At 41.1% G+C, this 21,753-nt stretch overlaps 1 protein-coding gene and 1 long non-coding RNA gene across 2 annotated transcripts in view; one reads left to right on the top strand and one right to left on the bottom strand.

Annotated features, from left to right (window-relative positions):
* The window catches only part of CERS5 (ceramide synthase 5), a 39,355-nt gene that overhangs the window by 2,726 nt on the left and 14,876 nt on the right, over positions 1-21,753 (bottom strand). The window contains exons 2-9 of the mRNA XM_081181476.1: positions 18,968-19,073; positions 16,074-16,204; positions 14,829-14,886; positions 14,381-14,431; positions 12,124-12,216; positions 7,819-7,947; positions 7,504-7,610; positions 5,577-5,733 (exon numbers count right to left, since the gene is read on the bottom strand). Of these exons, the coding sequence (XP_081037602.1) occupies positions 5,577-5,733; positions 7,504-7,610; positions 7,819-7,947; positions 12,124-12,216; positions 14,381-14,431; positions 14,829-14,886; positions 16,074-16,204; positions 18,968-19,073 (832 nt within the window). The remainder of the gene's footprint in view (positions 1-5,576; positions 5,734-7,503; positions 7,611-7,818; positions 7,948-12,123; positions 12,217-14,380; positions 14,432-14,828; positions 14,887-16,073; positions 16,205-18,967; positions 19,074-21,753) is intronic.
* Positions 9,394-11,826, top strand: LOC308580250. Its single transcript, XR_014004750.1, has 2 exons — positions 9,394-10,731; positions 10,770-11,826. It is a non-coding gene; the product is annotated as an uncharacterized lncRNA (long non-coding RNA).

Below are 21,753 nucleotides of genomic sequence, written 5' to 3'. Positions count from 1 at the left end.
CAAATAGAATGCATCTCAGCTCTTCAAGGAAAAAGGCCACATAGCCTTACAAACATTGCTCATTCTAATGGATAACAATTTAAACAGAGAATACCATTCTTTCAAGGATAGCCCAGGAACACAAGAGGAGTATCTCCTGAAATGTAAGTACTACAAGTGCACTTTTCACATGACCAGAATTAGCCCAAGTCTAATTTGGCCATCAGGCGTAGTAATTAACCAGGTACGGATATATTAAAACAAAAACACCAGACAAGTGGTGAAGAGGTCAGACTTTCCCTCAATGACAGGGATGGGGAATTCAGCCACAGGCCACATGGCAGTGGTAGGTGGGACCAGAGGCAAAAGCACAACAGATCCCACTCTTACCTTCTGTAAAGGAAGCTACTTCCAGCCTCATTGTGGCTAGAGGTTTACACACATCAAGGCATGCCAGCAAGAGACATTATAACAGTTCAAGGGTACATTCCGGCCATGCAAAACCACCTGAGGAAGGCAGGCACTGAGCAGGCCCAGTAGAGGGGGGGAGCTGGGGGGGGAGAGATGTGAGCCCCAGAGAGTCGTGGGAGGTGAAGAGACAACTGGAGAGCTGAATTCAACCTGTGGTCCAGGCTAAATTGTGATTGTGGTCTACATAAGTTTATTCTTTATATATTCATAACTGAATACACATACACACACACACACACACACACGTATTTATAATAGAGACAAGAACGTATTTCAGTAAGTGGCTCCTGGGTGACGTGATGCCATGCAAAACAGGTACAATAATATTTCTTGAACCCACTCCTGCTATATTACGTATGCAGACTTTATATAAAAAAAGAATTATGTAACACTCAAAAGCTTGCATACACTTACACTAGCAAAAATCTGCCCTAGACAGCTTTTCACTGTTGGAACATTATTATTATTGTTATTGTTATTATTATTACATTTCAGCCTTCATCACAAGATCTCAGCGTGGTTCACACAAGATCAAAACACATGTGAATAGTTAAAAGAAAAACAGCAAAATGATAACTCCCCCTTCCCACAGACACATTTAAAAGGCTGTAGAATATTAATCAGCCAAAGAGAAACGTTTTCGCCTTGTGCCTAAAATATATATATAATGAAAGTGCCAGGTGAACCTCCCTGGGGAGAGCATTCCTCAAACAGGGAGTCACTATAAAAAAAGGCCCGTTCTCATGTTGCCACCCTCCAGACCTCACGTGGAAAAGGCACATGAAGAAGGGCTTCAGATGATGAACGCAGAGGTCTGGGGCGATTTCTATGGGGAGATGCGGTCCTTGAGGCATAGTGGTGGCAGCACATTGTGGCACTGTGCACTTCTTCCTCTAAAAGTAATCCCATGCCACTGTTTACAGTGGGAAGTAGCTTATTAGTGGCTGGTGGCGGGGGCCTCATGTGGCTTTTTATTTTTAACCTTGTAAGCACTGGCGCAATAGTGCAGGTGAACATTCAGGGAGCTAAAGTGGGGGAGGGAAATAAAGTACTAATTTACAAAGCTTCATTTATTGTAGAAAATGTGTATGTGTGTGTGTGTTTCTCACAGCTACACTATGACAAAGGGCTGCCTTCTCTATTGCTTGCTAATGGCTGTGAAATGCAGGAATGTACACGAAAATGGGCCAACCAAAGGTTAAGATAAAGGTGAGGTGTAAAATCTGGGGGGTGGGGAATGTTTTTAAGGTTTTAAGACACTCCCACTGAAAATATTATAGTGTGATGCTACAACACACCACAAGCACTAGTAGCACATAGAGAGAAGGACCACCACCACCCGTAACAGAACAGCTCTGAAAACACACAGAACCAACAGGAAGAAACTGCAGGAAGGGTACAGATTAACTAGTGCATCATGCAGCAAGTGTTTTAGAACCCATGCGCATCAGGAAAAAAATCCTCGTGCAGACTGGCACCCAGGTCCTATAAAGTTCACAGTCCATTTCGTATTTATTGTTTACATGACTTGCCACAAGGTGGCAATAGATTACTACTGAACAGTAAAGGCACCGGGCGTTGCTGCAAACAAGGCTGAAATGCTCACATCATAGTTATATACAGATTATTCTATCTCTGCTGTAGCAGCTGTCAAGGGTAGGCCCTCCACTTGTGAGCCTGCAACCAATAGCACTGATTTACATAACACTCAGGATTTTTACCCGTGCGCCTAATGCGCACTAGGTGTGCTCAAGCTATCCACACCCCTGATTACAGTTAGGCATATGGACTTTGAACAGCCCTATGGAAAGGATGGCAGCGCACCTACCAATGACAAGTTAATGATTGACAGGGTCAACTGTAGGTGCCCACTTCTCAAGAGCTGCAAACATATATTGCCTGATATCTACCAAATGCATTTAAGATGATAATATAAATGGGAGGCAAGAATAATTAACAAAAATTGTGTTATATTTTATAGCCATTTGTGGCAATGGTTTTCCTCAAGTGAAGACTAGGAATACTATGTGGCAGGCTTTTAAGTCTCCATATCCCAATTTCCAAGGTATATCCACTTACAAATGGTGCTGATTTTAACTCTGAAAACTGTAAATGACCCGGATCCATAAGGCCTGACCACGTAGGTTTTCATGAAGTCTGGCTTCATGATGCTAAATTCCATCAGCATCCACAGTAGGGACAAGCAGATATTTTCTTGGTGGTTGCTCAGGCCTTATGCAACACTTTCACAACCTACCTATCTATTATTGTTGTTGTTATTATTATTATTATTATTATTATTATTATTATTATTATTATTATTATTATTCATAATAATATACTGCCTATACCCGGAGGTCTCAGGGTGGTTCACGGAACAAAATCAAAATATAAAACCACAAAATATATAAAAGCTACCAATGCCATTTTCATAACATTTCAGAGAGAAACAAACAATCTCATTTGTTTGCAACAAATGAACTGAACTAGGTTTTCAAATTTTACATGCTGTTTTATTCAGCCCTTTTTTTAAAAAAAAAAGTATGTGTTTTTAGAGCAAATATTCATTACCTGATACATTCTGACATTCTTAATTTTCTATGCTATATTTTCCTTTCCAAAGAAAGGAAGATTTACTTGAAAAAAAATACTAGCAAGATGAACCACAGAGCTGAAGGTCCACAGATGAAGGTCGTACACAAAGATTATAGCCACCTACGTCAATATCAGAGACCTGACTTTCTTGTGAGCAGTTTTCAGATTAACTAACAACTGTTTGAAAGAAACCTGCAAAGCACAGCTGGTTTGAGGCTAAACAGTGTTCAGTCTCGTTTTAGACACAGGTAGTCCCCCCGCTCCCCTCTACTGGCCACAATAGCAGATTGCACTTACATACAAGAGGAAGAGATCCAGCTTCAGTCTGGCACAGAGAAAGGAGTGAGAGAGAATGAAGAATACAGAGGAGAGTCCTTCCCTGACTAGGTCACCTGATCAGGAGAGAAAAGCAAGGAGAGGAGAGATGCAGGTCTCCTGCAAGACACCCCAGCTTGAAAATCAGCTATAGCCACTCAGCAGATAAATGAACAAAACAAACATGGGTGAGATCAGACTTCCCCTTCCGTTCATGGAAGGGACTGAGATCCAGCTGAAGATCCTGTTTAAAGAAAAGTGGAATGGGCAAATTTTACTTAACCTCCCCTTTCCCAGCATTCTTCAGCACTACTTCCCAAGTAATTCTGGAAGGCTCCCCTCAACCCGGCTTGTTTGCTCCCCAGCTCTACTCATGGCACATCTAGATTCAATCCACAAATATATGTGTAATTAAGATACAAACACAGGAAAAGAAAAGACGCAGTATCTAAGCTGCAAGGCAGAGAAGAAATTGGGGTTATTTGAATATGCAGAAAGAAAAGTACTCAGGCATCATTAAAATGCTCTACAGGAAAGCAAATGCCCAATACTATAGAACTGTTTATTTCTGTAAATATATAGTATTTAGCTAAGATTCTGAATCTGAATTGTTCAGATAAATTATCTCTCTCTCTTTTGTAAATCTGCTTCCATGGCCACTTTCATAAGAACAAGTAGTTTTCACTTCTTTCCTACATAAAACTATAGCCTCTCCTCCTCCCACAAAGCCCTGCAGACACAATAGCAGGCTAAACACAAGCCCTACTTTGAGAGCCAGAGGTCTTAATAAACTTAGCTACCTGTCCTCCTTCATGCCAATGTCCTCCTCAGAAAAAAAGTGAAGGCAAGCTAAGATCTGGCAATGTAGTGGCTTCCAATGCTTCTTAAAGGAGCAGCTTCTAAGAGTCAGTTCTAGCACCTATGCTCAGCAACACTGCAGGTAAGGGCCTGGAGCACTCACTGCTACAAAGCAAAGAGGAGTTTAGCAGCAAGGCCCTTTCGGCCTTTCAATATCACCTTTCCTTCTGCTGGGTGTATTTGACACACTGATCAGCTCCTGGAATTAAATATCCCCATTTTTAGTAACTAGAACAGTGAAGTGGAATATACAGAGAAATGCTCCAGAATGTTACACTGGAGAGCAATATGCACAAAGGATAGGCAAACCTCCTGTGTTATGATCAGTATGATCTGCATCGGTGCAGCATCAATTCTCATTTCAGAAAATTCCTTCTATGCCACTGCATTTTAAAACAAAAAACCCAGAGCCCTCCAGCCTTTCAGTGCAGTGTTCCTATGTCCACTAACAAGGGTTGGTATGTGATAATACAGAATCCAGCAACTCAATATCTGTTTTTACAATTTACATCTTTAAAAAGTGCTTAGGATTGAGAAGACAGATTTGAAAGTGTGTGGGAATCCAAGAAGGGAGAGCTAAGAATGCCAAGCATTATTCCAGTTTGTATAGGCTCTGCCTAGCTTTGTGCCACTCCCTGATGCCTATTAAAACGTATTGTGCACACTTTGTGCATTATTGTTTATATGGACAGATTTTACATGGTGCTGTTTCAAGCTTTTCTTGGTGCATACTTGTATTTTTAGCAGTTGTTTACCCCTAGCACTGTTAGGTAGGCCAGGTTTATCTGGCAGCAATAAAATGTTGGTACCAGAATTCAGAGTGCAAAAAAACTTTAAGAGCAGCCTTGCTGCATCTGACAAAAGGTCCATCTAGTTTTCATAGTGACCAACCAGATCTGCTGGGGCAGCATTTCCTACTTCAGTCAAACCTAAGCCTCTGATGTTGTCTGGTGGGGAGCATTTGATATGTAACATGAAGTACAGCTCATCAGGGAATTCTGAGCAAAATTGCGATTCACTCTGCAGTTGCACCTTTACAAGTGCGTAACATTCATCAATGTGAGAGAACTACTTGGGTGGTCTGGATAAATATGGGCCGTCTAGAGAAGGATCAAGAGCAATGGCTGGTGTGTTTGTGTGTGCGATTACTAATGAGAGGCAGTAGAGTGGTGTGAAGAGAGACAAATACTTTTCTCATTCTAGCAGCTACTTAACATATAAGTTAAAATATCGAAGTAAAAAGTTGTTATCTCAGGCAGCAGTCCGCCTTCTTCAAAGCCACAGGTGTTTGTGAAATATGCAAAAAAGGAAGCAAGTATCTGGGAGGTCCCAGTGCTTAAGGAAGTTGGAATTCATACCTTCCCCCGTGCCAGGGCCTTGTAGGCAATGCGAATGATGAAATAGGACCAGATGACATTTAGAACTTGCAAAATTAGAAGAAGCCCATTAAATAGCCACCATGATGGATAAGGGCCAATTATTTCCTTGCTTTCAAACAAAGTTGTGTTCAGTAACCTGCAAGACAAAGAAGTGAGTTGTTATATTGGCTTATCTTTCACAACTCCCAGCTTCTAGATAGAAACCAAGCTGACTCGACTACAAAAACATCTGCCCCATAAAAAAATCCCTTTACGTAATGTTAATGCTTCTAGTCTTAAGACATCTCAGTATATGAGTGGACATCTCAGAGGCACAGGTTTCTTCTCCATTCAGTTTTTGTTAATGCTTTGATTGAGTCAGGAGCTGAAATGCTTAGCAATTCATCTATTTCCAGAAAAAAATAAAAAGGTCTGTTGGTTTTACATGTTTAATGGATTTAGGAAGCCTTACACTGACAGAAAATGTGTGATTTACCCCACTGCACCTTGCTGCAGCAGGAAAATATCAGATCTATTAAGGACTTTAAAAAGGGAGAAAGCCAATGAAATCTGAGGCCTCTGGTTGATAGAACTCAAGAGAGCCTGAAATTCTCCTCCCGCAGGTCTTCATTAGTCAAACCTGCCTTTGCGCTCTCTGAGGAGGGACCTTCCCACCTCTAAAGGGAAAAACAGTTTCTACATGAGCCACCGCATGCTATTTGATAAGTGCAGTATGGCATTACACAGTATGCAACCACTGAGACAGCAAAGTCACTTCCCATTGCAATCTGAGATAAGCAGGCATACCTGGGAAACAGGGGGATTACAATAAGACCAATGGAAACAGCATTAAAGATTCACTGGCTCCCTACCACACGCCAAGGGCTTGCTGAGTGATATAGCAACAATACGTACAGGCTGCCATGGCGTAATCACAATCAGTGGGGCCAGTAGTAAGAAGATTTGTTTGCTTGCACAGACCAATGCACCAGTGCAAGAAGACATTTCAAGTCATTTATTACTCTGAAATCTCTCCTCGGTTGAGGGAGTACTTTACTGCCATAGCTGAAAATGATAACTAGGATAGAAAGCTGGCATGAGTTGGCTCAGAGGGACATCTGTCGATCACACCTCAAATGCAGATGTGCTGGGCAGCCTAATTCCTCTTCCCAAATCACTCACCACAAAGGAGCAACCCTGGGTTGCAGGATTCCTCCTGGATTCTCATGCGTCAACAGTAACTCCTGAAGAGCGCTTTCTACCTGTGTAGGCTCCCTGTGTAATCCAGAAATCTGGACAATCCATGTTCTAAATCTTGCAAGGGCCTACACAGATATATAGTTGAAGCAGGGCACCTTTTCTGAGTGGCTAGCAGGAGCCACACAGTATAACAAGCGATACTCAATGGGTTCCCTTCCAATACCTCTGTATCCACACAAGTAATGCACAAAGTATCAAGAGGAACTGTTCAACAATCTCCACCGATTCAAACTGGCCCCTTCTGCAACAGGGGGAGAGGACCTCTGGCATTATGACTGAATGGAGACCAGGGACCACATTCCATATCCTGCCTCTCAAGCACAAGCTGCAATGGAACTGCGCAACCTGAAGAGATTGAAACCCAACTCAGGGCCCGCCGTAAGTATTTTGCCATTGTAAATAAAATATTGAAACAGCACAACCCAAACTTGGAGCTCCTGATGCCTCCTCACGCATTCTGCCAGGCCCTTTTGCTTCCCGAGTCTCAAAATCAATCAAGTCCTTCAGGGGATATGCTTCTTATCACACATCTGTGAAGGGGTCCTGTTACAGAGGTTACCTGTGTGCTACAGCTGTTTAATCGTCTGTACCAGACTCTTGGCACAATGAGCCCCTAAAGTTATCCCTTGACTTGCTCTCCCCCACCTCAATCCCAGTAAATACTTACCAGAAAGGATAAATCCCCAAACGAGTAACAATGAACACCACACAAAACAGTACAAAGGTGGCATCACAGACTCGCTGATATTTGGCATAGTTGGCAATTTTTGCTACCTGGGGGGGGAAAAGGGAGAAGCTCTAAGAAAACTCCTCCAGACTTCAATGCAATAATCCCATCATTTAAGAAATGGTTTAAGAAATGGTTATTACTTTGTTCCGTTGTATGCAAATGGATTTCTAGAAAAAAATTAAAAGCATCTAACACAAATAAGCCATTTGAATACAGTGGTAAAAACTCGATAGAACTGTGTGAGGTACTTACTTCTAGGAAGCCATCTGCTGTATCATGAACCAACGAAACCAAACTTCCTACCCGCACCATGTTGTTCATATAGGAGAAGCTAAGGAGTGCAACTGATGACAAGTGATGAATAAACATGACCAGGAAATCCTGAAAAAACAAGTACCAGCATGATATCACTATGGAGTGCAAGGAACACAACATAATACAGATTGGGAAATATTTAGTTTAGCACCTACGAACTTCTTTCTGAGCTGATTTCAAGATCACAATGATTTATTATAGAACTTTCTGAGCTGCTTTCAAGTTCACAATGATTTATTATAGAACAGCGGTCTAGAAATGTGTACAGCCATCACTTCATCACAAATCAAACTGGTGTGCCATTAGTGTTATTGAAAACCTTTTCTTCCAAGTGAGAAAGTTTCCTGATCCTCAACAGCAATGACAACATGGGATTTGCACCTTGGCCAACATCTTCATCAAGTTATCTACTCTTGTTCCTGGTCTGTCACATGCAGTTCAGACCCTGGGAGAATGTACGTAAAGTTAAGATTATTATGTTTTGCATCATTTTACACTTGTTTACAGTGAATTGCATTTGCCTTTTCACTGCCCATTTACTCAGTTTGGAGAGGCCAATTTGGAGCTCTTCGCAATCTCTTTCTGTTTTAACAACCCTGGACAATTTAGCATCATCAGCAAATTTGGCCTCCTCACTGCTCACTCTTAATTCCAAATCATTTATTAGCAAGTCAAAAGACAAAACCCCCACTACTTCTCTCTGTTTGGAGAACTGTCTGTTTATTCCTACACTTTGCTTCCGGCATCTTAACCAATTCTTGATCTGAAAGAGGATCTCTCTTATTCCTTAACTACTAAGCTTTCTCAGGAGTCTTTGGTGAGGTACTTAGTCAAAAGTACAGTGGTACCTCTGGTTAAGAACTTAATTCGTTCCGGAGGTCCGTTCTTAACCTAAAACTGTTCTTAACCTGAGATACCACTTTAGCTAATGGGGCCTCCCGCTGTTGCCGCACCGCCACGGCACAATTTCTGTTCTCATTCTGAAGCAAAGTTCTTAACCCGAGGTACTATTTCTGGGTTAGTGGAGTCTGTAACCTGAAGCGTATGTAACCTGAAGCATCTGTAACCCGAGGTACCACTGTATTTTGGAAGTCCAAGCCAACTGGATCACTGTTATCTAGTTGTACCTTGGATGTCGAACAGCTAAGTTGCCGAACGTTTTGGTTCCTGAACAACTGAAAACCGGAAGTGATTGTTCCAATTTTCAAACGATTTTCAGAAGCCAAACGTCTGACACAGCTTCCACGGCTTCCAATTTGAGTGCAGGAAGCTCCTGCAGCCAATCAAAAGCCGTGCCTTGGTTTTCGAACGGTTCCAGGAGTTGAATGGACTTCTGGAATGATTAAATTCAAGAACCAAGGTACGACTGTATATGCTTATTGACATTCTCAAAGAATTCCAATAGGTTTGTGAGACAAGACTTTCCCTTGTTCTATATAGTTGGTTATTTTATCTTTAACATTACTTTCCATCAGTTTTCCAGAGACAGATGTTAAGCTAACCAGCCTGTAACCCTTTTTAAAAATAAAAATAAAAAAATATTGTGCTACTTTGGCTGCTTTCCAGTCCTCAGGTATGGAGGCTGATCTGAGGGACATTGCAGAACAGGGTTATTTGCTATATAGGAGTGTCTCTCAATGTAGTCAGTTTGAATAAGATAAAATTAGGGTTTTTTGTAATCTGAAATGTTATCAGTAAAGGTATTGCTTTGGGAGAAAATCACTGGTGCCAGAGTAAGACAATAGACTTTTTTATTTTTCTTTCAGCAACCTCCCATTCTGGGTGTAGAATCTGTACAGATTGGGTAGCCTATTCTAGGAACCAAGCCTCATGATAAGCAGCCAATGCTGGACACTCCTTCAGTGAAAACAGTTTACTCACAATCCTTGCAAAATATACCATGTAGACTGCTGAAAAGTCAATGCTACAGCAACCTTAGAGTATTTATTTTATTGATTGATTGATTGAATTTATATACTGCCTGATGCCCGGAGGTCCCAAGGCAGTTCACAGAATAAATAAGTACCTTGGGACTTGGGTCAGGGATTCAAGGTTTAGGAAGCATATATAAAAACAACAATTGCATTCAACAATACTCAAACTGCCTCTTTTCCAAGCTTCTCATGTAATTCTACTAACAGGCCAACAAAATACTAACAGGTGTACTCACTAACTCTTCAACAAGTTACTAGGTAGGATTCTGCTAGGGCTGCCTGAGTAAACTGAAGTACACACATCTCTCTCTCCTAGGGATCTCAACAGTCAGCTGAAGGAAAGAGATTATAATTATAATAATAATAATTTAACTGGAGATTAACTCCAGTTACAGTGACACAAAAAAAGGGAAGATTAGCTTGTGTAAAACATTTGCCTCCATACAAATATTTTTGGAGCAATTCTTACTGAGGCATATAGATGAAAATGTTTTAGTGAAAGTGGTCAGCCACAAAACATTTCAGGGAGAACTCACAATCGAGACATTAAATTTCTGGTGGTTTCTGCTCACATGATTGTCCGAGAGAAAAATAATGAAAATGCCATATCAGTTGCCTTGTTCCCCATGAATGCATACACAGAAGACATTCTGGGAAAGCACCCATTCTCCAACAATGTATTGAGAGACTTCTAGGTGCATCTGTTTCCAGTGGTTTGCAGAAAGCAAATAATGGCAGCAGCAATTAAAACAACTCCTTCTTTTACTGGTAACTGCATTTAGAAACTATTCACTGTAACTGGGCAGTACCTCTGCAACCCGCAAAATATCTCAAAACTAAATTCATCAGCTCCTGTTTGTTGAATATGGCCCATTTATACAGAATGCCAAAAATGTTTGCAGCCAAAATATGAGCAGTAACTGAGAAGACAAATGCACAACATCCTTGGCCCAGAGAACTGATGACAGTGGTAACTGGATTTAAGATAATCTTAATCCAATATTTTCTATTTATTTTCCTAGTTGTCCTCTACTATCCTTCAAGTTCTAGAAACATTAGCCCAGTTCCTTTGTTTTGAAATGATGGGGGTACATTATCATGATCACTCCAGGACACATCAACAGCTTTACAAAAGAGTTCCCAGGTCTGAAATATATATCCTTATAGCTACTATAACACAACTATTCAACTCCTGTTTGTGCCTTGTGCTCTGCCATATGTACATGTTAATGCAACTGATTTTTATCTGTCATATTTATTCTTGATGTCTGTTTCTTACAGAAATGCAATACAATGTCTGTGGCTTTGGGATTCCATACTTTTCTTTCATACTCTTGAATTCCAGTTTGCTCACTGTATTCACAGAACCTTATTCAGGAAACACAATACCACTTTTTGTAAATTGGATTTCTCATGGAAGGATGTTTTCGACTAGCTGATCTATATATTTTTTTTATAAAAAAAGCTTTAAAATTAAATTTTTATTATTAGTTTTAATTTTCTCTCTCTGTAAGCTCCTTTGAACATATGCCTTAAGGACGCTACTGCTTTCAACAATCAAATGGGAAATGTTAAATTCCTTCCATAATCAAATTGGGAAAGCATCTAAATCACAACTTACTGAGCATTTCTCCACTGAACACTATCTAAGCAGAGAAATCTAGAGATATTGGCATGAAAACAAGTTGAAATTCAGGTTTAAGGAACCTAAAACACAAACAGGATTAATAGCATGCCTAGGTAAAGCAATATTGTGGAACAGGGGGAAAGAGGAAAGGATATAAACCCATGAAACTAGTGACATTTATTTGCCTGGACAGTCCAATGTCACATATCTAAATGCACTTTTGTACCGGATTCACATTGGACCTGACTACAACACCATATAGGGCAACCTTCAGCAGTGCCCTTCAGATGCGGGTCAGCACAGCCTCAATATGCATTTTCCAGCTGAGGGCACCTGTTTGTTTTTGTTCTAAACCCATGCTTTCAGAATAGCTCAAAAAAACAAGCTAGGAAATGTAGAAAACCACACATAGGATTCCTTAGTTCCTCCCTCTCCTAGAAAAGGATAAAAGGCTCAACCAGTCTCACATGAGTCATCATAATACATTCACACACACACACACACACACACACGTACTTCACTCATCACAGGTTTGCATTTGATGGAAGTCTTCTAATCAAAGTAGGTTTTATTATAAGATACAAATCAGTCATTCTATTACTTGGTACTGAACGATTCTTCCCCTCATTCAGAAAGGTCAATGGGATTGTTTAAGGCTCCTGGAAACAGCTAGTTAATTACCTTTCGCTTCACATCTATAAACTGTGAAAACATAAGAGACCAGTAGAAGGCCAGTTGCACAAAATAATAGTAGTAAAGGCTGGATGATAGGGGCTGAAAAACAGAAAGAAAGTCTTGTTTAGAAACAGCATGCAACATATGCATTAAGAGCTACTTAAAGCAGGAATGGTTAACCTGTGGCCATCCAAATGCTGTTGGATTCCAATGCCCATCAGCTCCCAAGGGTCAGGGAAGATGGGAGCTGTAGTCCATCAACATCTGGAGGGCCACAGGTTCCCCACCCCGATTTAAATACTTAAAACCACTGATAGGGAATTGAGTCCAGCCAGAGAGCCAGATCCTGATGTCCCCCAACCCCAAGGATGTAATTGACATATAGCTGGGACCACTCACCTATTATTCTTCTGATGTCATCATGACCCCAGGTGAAGCATCCCTTTGCCTGTGCAATTTTATTTCAAAAAGTGCAAGCGAATGGAATGTTTCTCTGCAGGGCTTGTAAACCGATAGGCATGCGTTGCTTTGGCAAGGGATTGGGTGCTCAACCTTGATTGGGGGCTCCAAAGTGCAGCCCATCTCAGCACTGATTGAAGCTGACAACAAGGCTTGCTTGCCAAAAAGCAATCGGGAGCACACTTTTCCGTTCTCTATTGCTCCTTTGTACCTGAATCTTTGCCTGTCCACAACTGGTGTCACATGTGACATCAGGTGTGGGGCAGGTAGGTGTAGTTTAGGGGAAACAACTTTGCAGGACAATCTGGGACCACTTTCTAGCCTAATTTGACCTGCAGGAGAATTAGAGGTTCTCCACTGCTGGCTTAAACAGGTAAGTGTTTATGTCCTTCCATCCTGTAAAATGATAACCTAAGTGTTCAATATTGTAATTACAAAGAAACCTATCCTCCCTTCTTTCGGTTCTTCCCGCTTCCTCCCCCAGAGCTGCTATTATGTGTGGTTTTTTAAGTGAGATCTGATGGCAGATATCCCAAAATCACACCCAATTGTACCCTTATATAAACTGAACAGCTGTCATTTGCACTTAAGGATAACATTAGGGTGGCAGCACAAACTCCCACACCACTTGAAACCTGGTGGCCTGACCACACCAAAATGCCCCATGAGAAAAAGCAACACTTCCTTCTCCTGGTCATTCATAGTTCTTAGCTTTCAGGGAAAGGGCAATATTTCTGATACCCCCCCTCCCAAAATCTCAATGAGGGGTAACAAGCTAAGGACTGGGGGAAGACAAGTAGATTGGTTGGAGAAAAGACTAGAACTGTCTATTCCCCAGGCTGCAAAACTTGACAGGCCTTTAGCTAACTATTAAAAGGTGTGTCTTCAATTTAGCAGGTGTCTACAAAGAAAAGGCCACAGATTACTTGCCATGTGTGCTTTTGAAATACATGTTACTTAGACACAGCAATTTTAAAAGAGGAGGATCAGAGAAGAATTCAGCATTACCATCCAAGTATCATGTAAAAAACAAACAAAAAAACTAGAGAGCAATCAGCCTGTACTGTTTGGAGCCTCAAACCCATAAAAAAGCACTTTTTTGATAGATCAGCAGCAAGACAAAAACTTAGGTGAGTTCAGATGCAGAGAGTGTTTATTTAGCGACTGGATGGTTTTCAGCACACAGTTTTTCTCACTAGTTTTCAATCTATCTACATAATGACTGCAGGACTAAAAGAAGGTCTACACCGCACAGAGAACTGCCACTATAAATCTCTCCCTATTGCATAATTCCAGCTATTTTGTATTCCCTCATTCCTTACGTTTAGCACTAAAGCATCAAACACATTCTAAGTAAAGTATGCCCATTACCTCCTACACAGACCAGATCATTAAAAGGCAGACAGAAAGGCACGCTAGTGGAATGTGTAGCAAAGCATAATATGCCCATTTGCTCTAAGAATTACATTTTTCTTGACATATCTGCAAATTCACTTTGAAACACAACCAGGCACACGTACTGCAATCCGTCACCTTTGTTTTACCAGCGCTCCAAGTTAAGCTCTAACATGTGAAAATATATTTGCAAGAACAGGATGCTTATTTTGACAGACACAGCTGTTCCACAGGTTACTTCCCTCAAAGTTGACAGATAAGCTGTTTCAAATGAGGGAACTTTGTGTATATATCAGTACTTTCAGTGGCAAACTGGTTCAAGAGGAAACTGATCAGTCAAAGGCTGAACGACTTCAGGAAATGATACCTAACACTGTTACAAGCTTTTATTAGTAAAGACACCACATACCTGAAAAGGGTAGTTGTACCAGCATTGTCGAGTATCCCAAAACCAGGGTGCCTAGATTAAAAAATAGCAATAATGAATGTATGAAAGATACTAGAAAACTGTACAACTAGAACATGTAGATACGGGATCCCTTATATTGAGGGGGGAATTGCTCAATACAAGCAACCATAGATTGTAAGACAGGGATCAACACCCTTTTCAAGAAACAACAAACAAAAGGCATCACAAATCATGAACTGGTCTTTCTGGTTCTGGAGTCAAAAAGTGAAAGTTGCAGCATTCCTGAGATGAAGAGTGATATAAAGGCTACTTTTCCTGTTCTGCCATGATAGAATTGAAGGAATAACTGACCACCCAAATAAGAATGTTAAGGAAGTCCCCAAGGACCAAATGAATCTTTTAATTTAATTCCACCGAATATATATTGATTATTATGCAACATACTCACCAACCAAAGAATTCTGAGTCCATATGTAAATATACAGATAGAAAATGCAAGCCTCCACCTGGAAGTGAAAAAGTAAGAATCAAATATATGGTACAAATATATTGATGTTGTAAAGCACCAACCAGGGAAAATCCAAAATTAACTCGAACATGTTTTAGAGACTTAACATAATATAATTTAGATCTATAAAATATCCGTAGGAGACTTTGATATACACAACTATGCTAGCTCCACAATAAGAGGAAAAAGCATATGCATGGACACTAAGGTTGTCTGGTAAAACCTCAAAATGTGAGTTCCTTGACCCCCCAATAATTCTTCCAGGTTGGGCATTCACTTCAGACAACTGCAGACACTTCAGACAAACTTCTTTTGGAGGAGGAGATGCTGCAACAGGGACAGGATCGCATGAATCACAGCAACGCCCTACTCGCAAGTAACGTGGGAATGGGGCTTACGATTAAGCAGCTTCCAATTTAGAGTATAAACCAAAGACAGACAGATGTCAAATGAGACTCCCACTCACCTAAAGCAAATATCTTGGGGAAGAAGCCACTGAGGAAGAGAGGTAGAAGTCACAGAAGTAGCAGGAAGGTAAAGATGCTCAGATACTATAGTGATAGAGGTCATGCAGAAAAGGGTAAGAAAATAAATTTAAGTGGGAATGAAAAGGAACGAGGGCCCAGGAAAAATTCAAGTGCATGCAATGGAAAATAACTTCAAAGGATAAAATATAGCTTGCATAAAGATTAAAAATTATAGCTATCTGCTGTACAGTCCAAACTAAAGGTGAAAGAGCTATTTTACCACACTGAAACACAAATAGTGGTGAAACACCCAAATGTATCTCCTGGTACAAATAAAAAAAACAAGTGTTGTATCCAGCTAAATCATTGCACACATGGAAAGACTTCCACAAGTGCAAGTGAACTTCCCTTCTCTGTCCTTCCCCATGCATCCCCCAAATCTGCTCTGGGGATTCCCTCTAGCCCTCTAGAGCAGATTTGAGGGTGATACTGAAGGCACACAAGGGGAAGAAGGAGCAGGTTGCAACTGAACTTGTAGTTGTCGTTCCATGCAACCATTTAGTTGGATATAACCTTAAAAGAATTTTCAGTAATGCCTATTGCTGAATAGCCATCTGTTTTACAAGAATGCCTTTCTTCAAAATTTCAGAGACCACGAGATGTCAACTTTAAAACAAAACAATTGGAGCTGTAAGAGGTGAACTACACACAAACCTACATGCTCTCACAGAATTTCACATGAGTGCTTGGTTTATCTTGGTTCCTTCGATGACGAAACCAGCGCTGGATTTTTCGGACATCCCAATCTAGTTGTTTTGACAAGCCCTCTAATCTTCTTGCATCTGGAAACTAGAAAGTAATCAAACACATACTCCTTAGCTACCTTCCAAAACAGACTCTTCCCATTATCGCCCAATTATTCTTCGATCTGCTGCATATTATACAAAATTGTACCGACAACGTTTGGCTAGAAAAAGTAACACTGGTTAAATAATCAGTTCAAGAAACAAATTATTAGAAGAAATATACATAAAGATCAAATATGATAATATAAAATAGTGTGGATGCAAGATGCCATGAAAAACAAATTCCAAAGAAATAACACATACCCACACAAAACCAAAGTGTGTAAGCTTAACACACCAGTAGGGTATTACACTGCATTTTTACATTTTGGGTTATTCTACTGACTGCTTGCAGTACTTTCCTTATCTTTTTCAAAAAGATGACAATACTACCGGAGATTTCTTCCCTTCAGCCACACGCATCTGTGCAGAAAGTTCCTACTCATCACCTGGAATTCTGGCAGCAAAACAGGATTTGATGCCAGGCTAGTTTCACCAAAACTAGTTTTCCATTCAAGTGCTTTCAAAACTACGCCTACATTTGCCTTACATAATAATAATAATAATAATAATTTTTATTTATAACCCACCCTCCCCAGCCAAGGCGGCGAACAAGCAATAATAAAAACAAGTTGAATGAATACAACTTAAAAATAAGATTAAAATACAACATTAAAATATTGAAACGTTAAAATATTAAAATGCAGCCTCATCACAGGAAGAGAAAGGAAAAGAAAAAAGAAAGAGGGGGAGGGAATCAAATTGGCTCCAAGCCAAAGGCCAGGCGGAACAACTCTGTCTTACAGGCCCTGCGGAAAGAAATCAGATCCTGCAGGGCCCTGGTCTCATGAGGCAGAGCATTCCACCAGGCCGGAGCCAGTGTTGAAAAGGCCCTGGCTCTGGTTGAAGCTAATCTAACTTCCTCCCGGGACCACTAGGGTGTTGCTATTTATGGACCTTGAGGCTCTCCGTGGGGCATACCGGGAGAGGCGGTCCCGTAGGTACGAGGGTCCTAGGCCATGAAGGGCCTTAAAGGTCAAAATCAGCACCTTAAATCTGACCCTGTACTCCACCGGGAGCCAGTGCAGCTGGAAAAGCACTGGGTCAATATGCTCCCATGGCAGAGACCCCGTGAGGAGCCTCACTGCTGCATTCTGCACCCGCTGGAATTTCTGGGACAGCTTCCAAGGGCAGCCCCGCATAGAGCAAATTACAGTAGTTAAGCCTGGAGGTGACCGTCGCATGGATCACTGTGGCCAGGTCGGGGCGGGAAAGGTAAGGGACCAACTGCTTGATGTGGCGAAGGTGGAAAAATGTTGCCTTGGCTGTTGCTGTAACCTGCGCCTCCATGGAAAGGGAGGCGTCAAGGATTACACCCAAACTCTTAACGGAAGGCAATGGCACTAATTGGGCCCCCGCAAGAGAAAGGAGTTGGTCTCTCATCCCCATACCATCCCGACCCAGCCATAGGACCTCTGCCTTCGAAGGATTTAGTTTCAATCGGCTCCCACAAAACCATCCAGCCACAGCTTCCAAGCATCTGGTCAGTGTGCCCGGGGCCGAGTCGGTGTGGCCATCCATCAGCAGACAGAACTAACAAAAGTAGCCAAGGTGAACAGCACGACAGGGATATTCTTACAATAGAGTATTTGATATAAATTAAAAGCAGCAGTAGGGAGTTAAAAGCATTCAACAGAAATAAGAAGTCAGCCTCCAGGATCCATCCCGTGAAGAATAAAACAGAAATAAATCCATAGTTTCTTGGAAATATGCCTGTTTCAGCATAGGTAAGGTTTTTGGGGGGTGAATTATTGTCAAACCTTCATTCCTAGTTCTGCTAAAGGTTAGTCTTCTGTTAAATGCTGTTGCAAATACAGTAGTCCTTTTATCTAGGGGTACGCACCACCAGCACCTCCCCCCCCCCATGTTAAAACTGAGGCACTTTCTCTAACAACTTAATGGTGAGTATCAACATCCCTTTTTCTAAAAAGAAAACGAAAACACTGGTTGCATCCATTATAGTCTACATATCAATGTTCTGAGAAACCCAGACAGCAGGAAAATAACTCAACAGATTAGCCTAGTAGTGACAGTAAGAAAAGAAGTAATTTTCTTCAGAGAAAAACTGAGAACTATGGAGGAAATTACATGATCAGTTATCTTCAACAGTACCTAGCCTGGTTTCTGTTCAAACCTTATACAGAATTATAGTCTGAGTACTAGATGTACGCACTCAACACACACAATGGAAGTGGGGAGTAGACCGCAACACATACAAAACAATGTAAAGAACACATATAGCCAGATTTTATGGTTATGTGTAGCTAGATCAGGGGTCAGCAAACTTTTTCAGCAGGGGGCCGGTCCACTGTCCCTCAGACCTTGTGGGGGGCCAGACTATATTTGGGTGGGGAATGAATGAATTCCTATGCCCCACAAATAACCCAGAGATGCATTTTAAATAAAAGCACACATTCTACTTATGTAAAAACATGCTGATGACCATCCGCAGGCCAGATTTAGAAGGCGATTGGGCCGGATCCAGCCTCCGGGCCTTAGTTTGCCTACCCATGAGCTAGATGTTCACTATAGTAGTGAAAAGTTTATTTTCCCTGGAAAACAACAGAACTGGAAAGAAAGAACATTTTTTTAAATTTAATAATATTTATATCCCCCATGCCTCCAAGGAGCTCAAGGTGGTATGTATGGTTCTTATAACCACTACTCATTCTATTGCATTCAAACAAAAATTTGAAGCATCACTCACCTTAGTGATAGATGTAAACACCTTTTCTAGAATTGCATTGGGTTGAGCTGTGCGAGGTTCAGAGTTTTGAATGTTAAGAAGTGCAGCACATGGTCTTGCAATAAATCTGGAGGGAAAATCCCAAAGATGTAACAAATGAACACAGAGAAAAATAACCCAGAATATGAAAATCCCAAATATACCACAACTTCAGTCACATTTTTCTGCCCTGCATATGGTCATGCACACAAAAGAAGAATTCTATTTCAGCGAAGTGCAAGCTTGTTTTACTTCACACTTCTGTTTGATACGACAACAGAAAAAGGATTCCTTAGTTTCCCCATGTATTTTCATGATATATATAAAAAATAACTGGCCAGTTTAGCAAAATGATGAAAAGCAATGAGAGGATTTTAAAATTAATTATTAGACATTACCAGAAGGACCTGCAACAAAATGCTGCAGTTTGAATTCATTTTGTTCTGTAACCGCCGCCCCCCCTTTCAACCCAACTTCCAACAGTCAACGTCTTCTGAGCATCCCACTGGGCTATTTCTGTATATTTTTGCCCCAACCCAAATACTGATTTTACTTCTGCAAACACAGGGGTTCACCTTTCTTGCTCATGAGTGGTTTTGTTTCAGCTACACAAGTACATAAGTGTATGATGAATGTTTCTACAAAGTGTCAGAAATTTAAGAACCCAGACCAGCTTGGACCCAGTAGCAATCTTTGCCACCAGTGACTTGGTCGTAAAAGCTCTAGAAATAATGTTTAGAGGACCGCCTTTTAAACTCCCTTTTGTTTGAGGACCCCCATATGCTAATTGTTGTAATCTCAGGCTCCATTAATTGAGAAAAAAATGTAAGACACATATTTTTGAATGTCTCAAAAAAATTGTGGGTTTCTTTTGTCACACAGTAATCTCAGTTGCTAAAAACTGTAAGGGGGGGAGAGTGCTCTTGTTGTTTGGTTCTGCTTGCAGGTTCCCCACAAGGACCTGTGTCAACAGGATGCTGATCTAGGTGGGTGACTGACCTGATCAAGCACCTTCTTACTTCTATATAGAATTTTCAATATTGTACAAGTCACAGACAAATTTGGGCCAGATAGATACTACTCGGGCTGTCTTCCTCATTCATATAAACACTCTCTGAACACAATATGCAATCATATCCTGAGCGTCTCAATATGCTCATTAAGATAGGTGAAGTTTTTAGAACACAAATTTCATGCCCACTCCTTCCCTTGCATAATACCTAATGGGAGGAAAAAAGAAAACATTATTTTGAAAAGAATTCTGCAGTCTAGTACTGTAGTGCAAGTACTCAAAGCACAGATCTACAGCAAGAGGTACTGGAGCCCATTTCCAAAGAGATGTTTAAGAAAGGAATGTGAGGGCCATTTCAAACATTACATTTCTGGCAGATTAACCTGTGCTAGGGTGAGCGGTGGTACATCGATAACAGGTGGTTTTAAGTTCCAGTTAAACAGATCAGAAACTGCTTTAGGGATCAGCTCAAACAAATCTGACACAAGCAAGAGGCAAATGCTTACTGATGTAAATGTTCCATGCTTCCCCGGACATACTTAAATGCACTTATCATGGGTACTGGCACATTTGTGTAGAACTAGCATGCCAGCATGTACCTATAGGTAGGTTGTGGAACTCCTCCCCACAGATGTGCATCTGGCAACTTCACTATACAGTGGTGCCTCGCAAGACGAAATTAATTCGTTCCACGAGTTTTGTCATCTTGCGGGTTTTTTTCGTCTTGCGAAGCACGGTGTCGGGAAAGTTTTGGAAAAGCTTCAAAAATCACCAAAGTCTTTAAAAATCTCAAAAAAAGGCTACCACACCGCGTTCTATGAGTTGCTCCTCGAAATAAGTCGCAACTGTATTAACTAACGGTGTTAAGAAAAAGGAAACAAACTTGCAAGAAGTTTCCGTCTTGCGAAGCAAGCCCATATGGAAAATCGTCTTGCGAAGCAGCTCAAAAAACAAAAAACCCTTTCGTCTAGCGAGTTTTTTGTCTTGCGAGGCATTCGTCTTGCGAGGTACCACTGTACAGTTTTTGGCAGAGAGAGAGACAGAGAAACAGACAGAGAAAGAGCACTCTTTACCTTAGGCTTTAAAACCTGGTAAATATATTTTCAAGACCCACTCTATATTTCTGATTGTACATTTTTAATACTTTACTGTCAAACCTCGGAAGTCACACGTAATCTGTTCCAGAAGACAGTTCGACTTCCGAGGTGCAGCTTCTGATTGGTTCTTGCACTCATCGGAAGCCACGTCAGATGTTCGTCTTTCGAGGAATGTTTGAAAATCGGAGCATTTACTTCCGGGTTTTCAACATTCGGGAGCCAAAATGTTTGGCAACGCAGCAGTTCGAGAACCGAGGTTTGACTGTATCTAGCATTGTTGTAGCCCACTCTGGGACATTGTGGGTGAAGGGGAGATAATAAACTAAATTAGAAGACAAAACAGCAGCAGCTACACTGAAGATGCAGCTACATCATACACTTGGTTAATATATTTGAATGTGAAAGGCAGTGCATGAAGGTTTCCATGGCTTTTACTATAACTCATAAGAATATACAGGGATGCGGGTGGCGCTGTGGTCTAAACCACAGAGCCTAGGGCTTGCCAATCAGAAGGTCGGCGGTTCGAATACCCGCAACGGGGTGAGCTCCTGTTGCTTGGTCCCTGCTCCTGCCAACCTAGAAGTTCGAAAGCACGTCAAAGTGCAAGTAGATACCGCTCCGGCGGAAGGTAAACGGTGTTTCTGTGCGCTGCTCTGGTT

The sequence above is a fragment of the Podarcis bocagei genome, assembly GCF_964188305.1.
Source record: "Podarcis bocagei genome assembly, chromosome: 2".
In the NCBI taxonomy this organism is placed as follows: Eukaryota; Metazoa; Chordata; class Lepidosauria; order Squamata; family Lacertidae; genus Podarcis; species Podarcis bocagei.
This window is presented reverse-complemented; position numbering and strand designations above follow the sequence as displayed.